Source organism: Notolabrus celidotus, chromosome 6, assembly GCF_009762535.1.
Source record: "Notolabrus celidotus isolate fNotCel1 chromosome 6, fNotCel1.pri, whole genome shotgun sequence".
Taxonomy (NCBI): domain Eukaryota; kingdom Metazoa; phylum Chordata; class Actinopteri; order Labriformes; family Labridae; genus Notolabrus; species Notolabrus celidotus.
The window spans coordinates 892,696-905,676 of record NC_048277.1 but is presented as its reverse complement, the minus strand read 5'-3'; the positions used below and the strand labels follow the sequence as shown (position 1 = coordinate 905,676).

The 12,981-nt window shown below is 41.3% G+C and overlaps 1 protein-coding gene across 1 annotated transcript in view; it reads right to left on the bottom strand.

Moving 5' to 3' along the window:
- The window catches only part of galnt18a (UDP-N-acetyl-alpha-D-galactosamine:polypeptide N-acetylgalactosaminyltransferase 18a), a 332,261-nt gene that overhangs the window by 137,551 nt on the left and 181,729 nt on the right, over window positions 1-12,981 (bottom strand). Inside the window, exon 4 of the mRNA XM_034686506.1 lies at window positions 4,862-5,048. Within this exon, the coding sequence (XP_034542397.1) occupies window positions 4,862-5,048 (187 nt within the window). The remainder of the gene's footprint in view (window positions 1-4,861; window positions 5,049-12,981) is intronic.

The window sequence follows — 12,981 nt, the reverse complement described above, 5'->3', positions numbered from 1 at the left end:
ATTTATGATACAGCCGAGCTAATACAACAGAAAAACCAAACAGAGGACACAGTCATACAAAATATGTGAAAATGGTGTTTTAAACACAAACAAAAAAAGAAAAGAAGTAAAACAATAAAACCATTAAAATAAATTATTCTTTAATTATAAAGAACTAGAACTAGAAGTTCCCACCAACTGCGTATCATTTAAACAAGATCTCAATGGTTTAGTTACTTTCCACTGTGTTCCTGTTAATGATATATATCGCCTCAAATGACTGAAGTATCAAAAGTATCGATATTCTGATCTGAGAATCCATTTTAGAGGATAAAGATCTGGTATAGGAAGTATCAATATTTCAGTATCGATCCGCACATCACTAGTGCACGCCAGGGAAATGTACGCTCTGCAGGAGGCGGGCAGAACAGCAGGACGGGATTTGATTGGTTTCATCATTTGGCTCCTGATGCCAGGGATTGGTTGGTGTTTTCCCAGGTTTACTCCGGCTGTAGATAGCAGCTTTTTTTTACCTCTTTTTTAAGAACACATTATGTATTGATTACCATCAGGACATAAAGATCATTTTAACCAGTAGAACAAAAAGTGGATCTAAATCTGACTACCAACCCAGCTTTAACCAGCCGTCTGTAGAAACTGTGAAGGTCCTGTCTGCTGATATTTTACCAACCTGTCATTCTACCAACACTCACTTTTTCTCAAGATAAGATAAGATATTACTTTATTGATCCCCACAAATGTATATATGACTGGGTTTTTTAATACAAACAAGTTGTAAAAAATTTTTTTTGTTTTAAATACTTTGTGTCAGTATCATGTAGTTTGTAATCCACTTCCACTTTAAAGCAATTTATTTTATTGATTATGTCTACCCAAAAATATTTATATGAAATAAAAAGAAACATTACATGTTTTAACCCTGTAAAGCCTGAACCATCATAAAAATTGCCAGAAAATTCAAATTATTTGAAAAGGGAGTGTTTATTGGACCTTCTGACAAATTAAAAAAAAAAAATTAAATAACAATTTATATATATGAGTTTTAATTTGTGTCATATTTGATACGTCAGGCATTTTGGTGCAAATTTTTTGCTCAAAGTTCCTCTTTTTAAACAAACTAAAACATATAAAAACACATTTTTAGCACATTCAACTTTGAGTTTACTTCAAATGTTTCCCAAAGTAATTTCAAACCTGGAAATTATTTTTTTCCATATTGCACGAGAACGTCATACCTACTCTGTATCTACTACACAACAAAAAAAACTAATTTATTTTATATTTCTTCTCTGAATTGTTCAGTATTTAACTATTCCTCTTAAAGTTTCAGGAACAATTTCAAAGTTTTTTTCATCCAAACTTTTTCAAACTTGGTAAAAATATCCCTGAAAAAGCTTGAGTGGGTCTCTGATCCACAGCTGACATGTTGGATGTCTCAAGTGACGTCCTTCTGGTGCATGAATTACTCACACCTGGTGGATTATCCGTGCACTGCATGTATCTGATTGTAGACATCAGGTTTTCTACTGAAAGAATATATCACACTGATGATGTAGAGGTCTCAGAAACTCATGTATCAAATATGATATGTTTGGCATGGAATTAATTTTTTTTCAGTATGTTTGAGCTAAAACAGATAATGAACCTGATCTGTATGGTAAATGATGTGGTTAATATCAGACTTTAAAATAATGCAATGTAATTATTTATTTATTTAACCTTTATTTAACCAGGTGAGTTAATTGAGAACCAATTCTCATTTGCAAAAACGACCTGGGCGAGAAGGCAACACAGGTGGCATGACAATAAATAAAAGACAAAACAAAAAAACAGAGAGGACATACAGAGAGACCTAGAGACAGAACAATACAATACAAAAATATGACAGCAGTGAACAACTTAAGAGCAATTTAAAAGCAAGGGCAGTGATGTTGAGTTATGGGGTGTATTAGTTTTTAGCAGAAAACTGGAAGGAGGTGCGACCAAAGGAGGTCCGGGCTTTGGGTGGGATGAGTTTGATAAAGCTACTTGAGCGCAGGCTACGGTTTGTGCTGTGAAGTTTGATTAGTGACTGTAGATAGAACAGGGTTTTACCAGAGAGGGATTTTTAAATTAATAGAAACCAGTGTGTTTGTCTGCGAGAGTGGAGTGAGGGCCAGCTCAGCTGAGAGTGCAGGTGACAGTGGTGAGTGGTGAATGGGGCTCCAGTGACAAAATGGATAGCAGCGTGGTAAATGACATCCAGTTTGTGAAGGAGAGTGTTGGAAGCAGACCTGTAGGCTATGTCCCCGTAATCAAGAATAGGGTGGACTGTCATCTGAACCAGAAGCTGTTTAGCAGAGTGTGTGAAGGAGGATTTGTTGGGATAAAGAAAACCAATACGAGATTTGACCTTAGTGAGTAGTGTGTTGATGTGTGCTTCAAAAGAAAGTTTGCTGTCAAGTCAGATCCTTAGGTATTTGTAACAGTCAACAAACTCAATCTCCAACCCATCCAGGGAGGAGATTTTGAGGGGCCTGTTGGGCAATGGTATGTTTTTGTTAAAAACCATACATTTAGTTTTATTGGAATTTAAAACCAAATAGAGCCTCATGAGAGCATGTTGGACACTAAGGAAACTGGCCTGTAATGTGGACAGTGCTGTGGTCAGGGAGGAACTAGACGTATAAATAATGGTGTCATCTGCATATAGATGGACATGAGAATCACCTGCTGCAAGGGCAATGTCATTAACATAAATGTTGAACAGTGTAGGTCCCAATAAACTCCCTTGTGGGACACCAATAGAAAGAGGCAGGGGATCTGAAAGGAGCCCCTCCACCCTTACAGACTGAAGACCATCGTAGCAGTAGTCCTATATCTGTCTTATAACTGTCTTGAACTGAGATTAAAATGATGTTTTCATTCATCATGAAAGCGTAATGACTGAAGAATTTAATATTACAGATTACAGCACGAACACCTATTTAAAGGTAGCTGTTGCATCTATGTTCAGTGACATGCTTAGATCACTAGTCATCAGAGAGGCTAAAATGATCTCATAGTTTGAGCATCCCTTCACACCTGGCATTGGTGAGGCTGCTTTAGAGTATGCAGGTTGTTGTAAGGACGGTCAAAGAGAAACACCACAGAGGTGCAGGTTTAATTAGGTCTTCCTGGACCAGAACAACCTCGCTTACTTAATAAGATATTTCACCCAACCTCTGCTTCTCCGTCTTACACCAGGGAGTCTGGGATTAAATCACTTCATTGCCAGCCTCTCTCACAGTTGTCTTACTCTGCAACACAAAATACTAATACATATGTCACAGCTGCTTCTGGGGCTCTCTGGAACTCAAAGTTTGCACCTGTTCAAATAATAACTTGATAAGAAAATGGGTGACAGACACACCCGGTCTTCATGGAACATAAAAAAGAGGAGGTAAACACAATATTCTCTCCATGAGCCGGCTTACTAAATCGTTTTTGTGCCTCTAACTTTTAAATTCTTTGCAGCTTCACTGCCTGATCAGTGAAAATATAATGCCCTCATATCATCATGATGCCTGTTTTCACATTTTACCAGCAACCTCATTTAGAAAGTGCCGGCTTACTGCATGCCAACACTCCAGCTCTAAAGACATCAACAGTTTTCTTCTCTGTCTGTCCTAACGCTCACTGCTGCCTCTACAAAGAGTGATCACAGCAGGGCACCCATTTGTGTTGAATACACTTACAGTAGTGAATGAACTGCTAATCATTACAACATGAGGTGATCAATACCTAATACTAAAGCACGTCATGAAGTGTTCTTTGAAGAATCAATATGTTAGTTTGAAACATACGATAGAATATGAACAGACTTTCCCTTTAACATCAGGCAGCAGGAGAGATGAACATGAGCATGTTAATGAGGAGACCTTCAAGAGTCCTGGTCACCACTTGCTGCCATCTGGGACCATGTGAGCCAGAAGACAGTAAAGGCGTTCTTCGACCGCAAGGACTTTACCCCTGAACTACGTGCGTTTGGACCGGTGGACCCAGGGTCGAAAATTAGTTCAGGGGTAGATAATCTCCCCCTAAAAAGCCCCTGCTTGGGGGGAAGTACTTTTCAAAGGTCCCAGGACTTTCAGGGGGCAGGGCCTGCAATGCTGATCGTGTCTGATTGGTAGATTAACCTCAGTGTTTTTATTCCTCCCTCCGTCCACAATAACATCACACACATCTGTGATTCTCTTGATTTCTCTTTCTTTCATTAGTTTTTATTTGTTCTATCTTTTTTGTATGTGTGTGTACTTTTCAAAAGAAGAAGCTGTGATTCTCTTGATTTAGCAGCTTGTAACAGTAGTCTTCTCTCAGCCCACCGTGAATGTGTCTCTCCCGGTGTTACGGTTTTAAAAGTGACCCTGTAAACTGGAGACCTTCAGCTGAACGTGTCAGTGTTTGTGGAGTTTACACAGCTGTTGAAACACAGAGGGAGTTCCTGGGAATGCAAACTAGTTTAGTTTTTATTAAGATTTCAAAATATCCTCATCAGATATTTAATGATGGTCTAAAGACGTTTATGAGGGATGCATCCGGCTGAAAGTCTCCAGTTAACAGGGTCGCTGTTTAAACCAAAACACCGGACGATCTCTGCCACGGCTTTTTGAGTTCAAAGGATTTCAAAGCTGTGATTTGGCCTGATTTGCACAATCTACCCGAGATTTCAGCCTGCGGTCAGACAACAATGGGGGCACAGGAACCTTTTAGTTCAGGTTAAAGTAGTTCTGGGGGCAAAAAGACCCCAGAACTCTTGGTCGAAATGCGCCTTAAGCATCATAGTGCATAAACGTATGTTCATACAGACACTGATATTGAGAAACAAAAGGCAGCTGCTCACCATCCAGTGTTGAACTCCACGTGTGCGTCAAACAAGGCGACGACAGGAGCTGAGGCAGCCCTCCATCCACTGACTCTGGACCTGATCAGTCCTTCCTGTTTGTCATGGTGGACCACCTTGATGAACCCAGAGCCATGCTGAGCGTTGGTCTCATCCACAGAGCTCTGCAGATGCTCTTTCAGCTCCACTGTTCAGAGAACAAAAGACAAAAAACAAACATATGTTTAGACGCTGAAACAAACTTGCAGTGACCTGACCAAGCTCAATGAAACTCTGAGATCAAAACGTATCTATCAGAGTCACTGATTTGGAAGGACAGTTATACTGCTTTTAAAAAGTAAGCTTTTATAGTTCTTCTCAGTTTGCAACAGTACTTAACTTCCACATGTCCCTCAGTATGGTCACTCATTACAAATGTTACAAAAGCAGCTTTTTGAGCTCTGATCAGATAACCCTGATGGGATTGCTGTGAGATGTGAGATGCAGGATCAAGCATTTTGGAGCATTAGCTAAACAAAGTCAGGATGTCTCTGGTTCTGCTTGACTTAGCAGAAGAGCCAGGTTATGTTCTGGTAGAGATCCAGGAAACAGGAAACTCAAGGCTGTTTTAGTAGCAGAACACCAGAGACTAATATGGGTGAGGCCAGCAAGCTCAACAAGCTGGTGAGGGAGGCCCGCTCTATGGTTGGCCCAGAACTGGACCAGTCTGGAGTCCGTGGGATGGAGTACAAGCTGCAAGTCATCTTGGACAACCCCTCTCACCCTCTCAACGATGAGCTGTGGCTGATAGGGAGCTCTTTCAGCCAACTCATCATCCCCCCACAGTGCAAGACTAAACGCTTTAGGCACTCCTTTGTGCCCGCCGCAATCAGACTGTTCAACAGCAATGGAGGCCACAGACTGTCATCACGCTGCAGCGCCCCTACTTCTCCCTCTGAACACGTTCATACCATCCCTGCACTGTCTCACTGTATTCACTCATTCTGTACTGACCCTCTAATGATCCAACAATATATTAGAATACAAATTATACTTAACTATATTATATTGTATTATATTATATTATATTACATTATATTTTATTATATTATATTACATTTTATTATATTATGTTATATTATATTATGTTATATTATATCGCATTATATAATATTGTATTATATTATATCAGATTATACTATATCAAATTATATCATATTATATTACATTATATTTTATTATATTATATTATATAACATTAAATTATATTACATTTTATTATATAATATCACATTACATTATATCACACTATATCATTATATAACATTATATTACAATATATTATATTATATAATATTACATTGTATTATATTATATCATATTATATCATACTAATAACATAATTTTATATTACATTGTTTAACATTATATTATTATATCATATTATATTATAATATATTATATTAAATAACAGATATATTATATTATAATACATTATATTACACTATATTATATTATACTATACTTTATATATATTTATATACTTTATACTACATTTTTAATAAATTGTACTGTATAATTGTATTATTACTATTATACATATTATATTATATAGTGTAATATAATAATTTGTTATATATTTTATTATTTATTGGAACTGATCATGTTATTATTATATAGTACTTTTTACTTTTCTTTTTGTCTGCATACAGACATAATACAGTCCCATATATATTCAGTTATTCATATTGCATAGTCTTTAATAAGCAAACCATGTCACTACTGAACAACATTGGTTTATTACCTGTAATAACAACTATTTTCACCATTTTTAACATTTGTAAATACCTTTATTTTTGTATTCTTATTTTCATATTTACTTTTTTTGAATTGATTCTTTATTTTTGCTCCATTACTCTTGAACTACTCTTGCTACAAGAGTATAAAACAATAGATTGAAATAATTGAGAAGAGAATTATCTAGACAGCAAGTCATGGTGACCGCTTTGTGAGGCTGGGTTTTTGTGCTTTAAAAGTACATGCTAAAAGCAGAGTGCACCTACATTGCTCCTGCTAACATGCCACTATTTTTCAGATGTGATGTAAACAGCAGATATAAAAGCCATGAAAGAAAAGAAAAAAGGAATAGCATCTCTTTGCTTTTAGAAGTGGTCAGCAGATGATCAAGAGTTCACGTGAAAAACAACAACAGAGTGCTGTGACAGAATCAACCCCCACATTGAATACATAATGATTCTGTTTCTTCTTGGCTTCATACGGGAGAACCTTTTGGTTTTTTCATCCTTGAATGATTTCCTGTCTCACACACACTCAGGTAGACGGACAGATAGACACACACGCACACACACACACACGCACACACACACAGTAATGCATGTTCACACGAGCATACATTCACACAGACTTCCCACAGTTGAACAGCAGACATCTTCGTTTCCTCGCGGTGATCTCTGTGTTGTAATCCTGCCTGCAGGCTACGGCTGCATCTTTCCTTTCTCTATTCATTACTACCATCAGCCTAGATTCTCTAGTCTTTCTGTTTTCCTTTAATGAGCTGCAGTTTGCAGCGGACCTGGAAGAAAGATGGGCTCATTTAAAACAGAAACAAGGAGTATAGAAAAGCACCTTATTGTGAACATGCAAGGTTTCTTCCGAACGTGAAATCAAGTCATTAAATCAGTTTCACCTACATGTACCTGATTCATTTTCAGGAGCCTGGTCAACACTGTGAAATGTTATTTCAATATAGCAGCCTTTAAAACAACTGGAGCATTTTCTCCATTTAAAACATCATGAGGGAGCTGCCAACCTCGGTCTGACAGGAGAGCCTATATCTTTACAATCAAGGTATCTGAATACCTGAACGTACGTGTTGTCACCTGACTGGATCAACATGTCTTACTCTTCAAGAATAATGTTTGAGTTAAATGGAAACTAAATTATTCACTGTTATCTTGTCTACTAGCCTCGCAAGGAATGGACAGCAACTAAGAAAAAGTGATTGTTAAATCCTCCAATATCAGAAATACAGAACCCTGACTTGAGATTAACATTTTGCTTTTTCCACGTCTTAGTCTGGCTTGAGTTATTATCTGCCAGCAGCACCCAGGGCTCCAAAAGCCAAGTCACCTTTATTAACCTTCATTAACATTCATGTTAAAATACCCAAAGAAGAAACGTTGATCAAAAGAATTGCACCAGAATTCCTGATGTATCAAATATGATACAAATTAAAACTCATAATTCTATTTAATTCATTGTTATCTATTTGTCAGAAGGTCCAATAAACACTCCATTTTCAAAGAAGTAGAATTTGCTGGCAATTATTTGATGGTTCAGGATTTACAGGGTTGGTTTGAGTCTTGGATCACACATCAGGCTAGAGTTAGTCATGCTCAGCCTTCACTGTCATGTAAACTATACTTTCTGTTCATCACCAAAAAGTTGTAACACACAGAATTGAAGCATACAGTGCGTGCGTGCGTGCGTGCGTGCGTGCGTGCGTGCGTGCGTGCGTGCGTGCGTGCGTGCGTGCGTGCGTGCGTGCGTGCGTGCGTGCGTGCTTAAAGCCCAGAGGATGTGTGCCAAGCTTTGAAGCCAATTTGATGAAGTGGTCAGACCCTGTAGAAATACAACTACCAGGCTGTTTTTTGACACACAAAGACTGACCCAGAAGACTTTCATTAGTCTTCAAACATACAACAGAGACGTCGGTAGACCAGAGATTGGTTTTGCTGAACAAACTTTGAAACTGACTTTATTTAACCAAGTCTGTAAGTTTCAAAATCTACGAAAGCAGATATTTCTCTCCCCATAATACTCCAGAGCCACGACGGTTGGTGAGTTGGGTAAATGAAAGTGCTGTTGAAGTTTTTCTCTGTGGGGAAGATATCTACAGGATCAGAGTAATTGAGAGGGACTTTTTGGGCTTCATGTGCCTCTGAGCTGCTTTTAATAAACAGGAGCATGCACACACTGCTGTTTCCAGCTCCCCCTGAACATCCAGTGGGAGTGTCAGTGTGTCTTTATCTTCAGCCTTTCTTGAACCTTTGGTTCCTTCAGTCTTTTAAATTCAGTCTACCTCTTTTTTCCTTCAGTCCCTTTGTTCATGAAGCAGATCTATACAAAGTCTTCCACTACAGATCCATTAAAATATGACTGAATACGATGTCAAAGTCAGAAACTGAACCTGATGTTACCACAGACGGTTCAATTTGATTAAAAAGCATCAAAAAATTTGATACGATAGCTTGTGAAGGTGTCGCGTAAGGTAACAGTTTGATTGAATTATTACAAAATACATCAAATTGCATCAGCCATAACATTATGACCACCTGCCTAAGAATATGTAGGTCCCCCTGTCATCAAGTCAGCACCAGAATAGAGACTCCTCTAGACATCTGAAGGTGTGCTGTGAGATCTGGCACCAAGCAGCAGATCCTTTGAGTCCTGAAGATGTGAGGTGGGGCCAGTGGATCAGACTTGGTTGTTCGCCACATCCCACAGATGCTTGATTGGATTGAGGTGGGGAGTATTGAGGCCAGTCAACACTGTAGTGCTGCTCCCGGTCACCTCCTTTCATTGCTCTCAGGTCCAGTTTTAAACCAAACTAGACCAGTTCAAACTGTGAGGCCCTGTGTATTCTGACAAGGGATGCTCCAAAGCCACTCATTTTGTAGTCCTGTAAATGGATATTAAAGTTCTGGCTATAGCTGACTAGTCTTTAGGCAAGAACAAACTCAGAGAAGGAACTCAAACTGTAGCATGATTTATTGAACACAGCTCGCGAGGTTTGAAGTCCTCCATGCACGATAACGACCCCGTGCCTGTGTTCGTTAAGCATTGCCCCGTTTGAGTTAACCAGACACAGACTTCAGACAACTTTATCTCCATGTTCTAGATCAAACTATGACAAAAAATTCTACATGAAGCCTCCTGTCAACTGGGATTGTTTACAACTGGGGGTAGTCGTCCTCAACTGGAGGTATAGCTCAAGCTAGTGGCGGGTGGCTGCGCTACAGTTCAGACACAAGACATGCCCAAAGTTTGGCCAACAGTACCAAACTGTGTCATTGTATGAAAAGCGCTTTATAAATAAAGTCTGATTGATTGATTGAAACATGAATATGTCAACCAGAGAGGGTGATGACGTTTAATTGTGTATAGAAGACTACATGGCCCTGGTTCTGACTCCTTTCTATCAGATCCAGCATTCATTTTTGGTCAGCAGTTTGAGCGCCAGTAGCTCTTCTGTTGGATCAGACCACACAGGCAAGCCATAGCTCCCAACACATACCAGTAATCCATGGCTTCCTATGACCCTGTCACTGGTTCCTCAGTATTCCTTCCTTGGACCACATGTGGTCGGTAATGACAACTGTAGATCACAAATGCCCCACAAGAACTGCAGTTTTGGATCCAGTTCTCTAACCACAGCAATCTGACCCTTACACACCATCTTCAATGACAAAGTGTGCCCCACCCACTCCCAGGTGTCACTGTGAAGAGGTGATTAATGATTCATGTCATGGCTGATGGGTTCCATCAAATCACATTAAGGGCCTGATCTACTAAGATCCCAAATAACAAGCGCTAATTTGCGTGTGCAAATAATAATTTTGCACGTGTTATTTCTGGGCGTGTTGCGGGTGATCTACTAAGACTGCGTGCGCAAATGATAACAAGTGCAAAAGTGGTGAGGACCGCCCTATTTTAATGAGGATTTTGCGTGTGCTATCAGCTGTCACCATGGAGAGTTTGAGAGAACAGAGTGGTCTTAAGTGATAAATGAAGTTTGAAGACATGGAGTTGGAGATCTTTGTGGAGGAGAGAAATAAACACATCGGTGAACTCCAGCAGAGACATCTCAGCGTTAGAGACACGATTTGGGAGGCCATCTGTGAAAAGGTGAATGATGTGAGAAAAAACTGAAGATCTGCTGATGAAATAAACACATCTACTCTACTCCAAAACGCAATCAGTGTTTTGATGGAGTTTAGAGAGCGATTTGATGAGGCTTAGTCTGCCACTCTTGCTCTAGAAAAGTTAGGCGTCACTTGGATGAAGACAGTCGCCTCACTGTCCCAGGGAGCAACTTTCGGGTGAACGTTTTTAATGCCTGATATCATCATCCAGCAACTGTCCCAAAGATTCACCAGCTTAAATGGAACTGGGAACATGTTTGAGTCAATTCGCCCCAACACACTGCTGCAAGCACGAGATGAGGAGTTACGCAGAGCTGCCTGGCGCAGCTCAGTGAGCGCTCATTCTCCAAGTTAAAACTAACTAAAAACCCCTTGATTTTAATGCACCTCACTAGATACTGATATAGGTAAAGATATAGGGTTGGGGGGGCGGGTTTTATACGGGGGGGGGCGGCGGCGGATTGTGATGCAGTAGTGCACTGCGGCTCTCCCCCCTCTCTCCCGCCTCCCTTCCTGCCCCCCCTATTTTAATCCACCTCACTAGCAAACATACATACATACAAAAAAACAAACAAAACAAAATTCAAATCATATCACACACACACAGATCAGGTTTGGCGGGGCCTTAGTGTTTGGCTCGGCCCTACTCTTTGGGGGTCCATCGGGGCTGGGTGGGTGGCTAGTGTCCCTGTCACCCTCCGTCCCCCTGCTGCCCCCTCCCCTGTGGGGGCCTGGTCCGCGGCTGCCGGGTTTCCCGGGGTTCCCTCGCGGTCCTCTTGGGGGGGTGGGGTGGTGCGCAGCTGGGGGGGGTTTACTACGGCAGCCATTGGGGTGTCCCTCCAAGCCCCCGCGGCCTGGTCCATCAGTCGCAGGGCGTGGGTGGGGGGCGTGGCTGGGGGGAGTGGTCTGGCCGTCTGGGGGGGGCAGGGGGGATTGGCCCTGCCGCCTCCGCCCTCCCCCCGCTCCGGCGTGCCGGTTGGCGGGCTCTGGTCCTGGTCCTGCCCGTCTGCCTGGCTGTCTGCTCCTGGTGCCGGGCCCCCTCGGCCCTGGTGGCTCCTTTGGCTCCGTCTTGGGGGGCTGTGGGGGCGGTGTTGTGGGGGTGTCCCTTGGGGGGGCTGCGGGATCTCTCCCCCCTCGCCCCCCTTTCCTCCTACTGGGTGACCTGGGGGTCGCCCTGGGTGCTCCGGCGGTACCTGGTTGCTTCCGGTCTGGGTCCTTGGCTTGTCCCCTGGCCTGGGTCTCCCGCGGCGGGTTGGGTCCTTCGGTCCGACTGCTCTCGCGGCCCGGGTGCCGGGCCGTACCGCTCGGCTGATCTGACCCAAGTGGTTTCATCTGCACCAGTGGTGGTCTTGTTACACAAATAGAACACAGCACGGTGGCAACCCTCTGCGACCCAAGCTTCAGTAATGATTGTGGACACTAAGGGTTGCTTAATCATTAGTATCACCCCACGGATTTTTTTTGGCATCATGGTGAGATGGTCCCTCTCCATCTAAGTGTGTTAGGTCTCTCTCTCCTTCTCTCTCCCTGTCCCTTTGTATATCCTTATGTAATCTTTCTTTCACTTTCTCTTATTTTTTTTATTTTTTTTGGCCCACCTAGGTGTGCACGCCCTCTTTTACAGAACATGATATTAGCTGCCAATAAAAGATAGGCCAGAGTTCTAAGAGGGATGGTGATGGTCGCATGCACACAGTCACAAGCACAGAAGAAAAAGGTTTTCTTTCTTTTCTTTTGCTGCAAGAATAAATTGCATTAATATTTGACAGTTTGTGACAAACATGACACAAACCAGAAATATATACGCAGACAAGAGAAAGAAAAAAAAGAAAGAAAAGAAAAAAATAAAAATAAAAAAGGAAAAAAAAAAATAAAATTTAAAATAAAAACCCCTTGATGAGCACGATGGGACAGAATAGACTGAGTGGACATGTCATGTTGTCTATTGAGAATGACAGATCAAAGAAAATGGACATATAGTGCATCGTGGACAAGTCCGCGGAGCTTAAGGCTCGTCCAGACAGTGGTGAGTAGGCCGAGTACTTCATATTGATTTTTTGTTTGTATGTGAACATGTGGGCCGCTGTGCCAATTTGACTAAACTGTATATCTGTTGATACAGTGACCTACTGTGCTCTCATTATATGAACAAGTTAAAGTGGGTGTCAGAATGATGCGGTCGCTATCCGTGGTGCT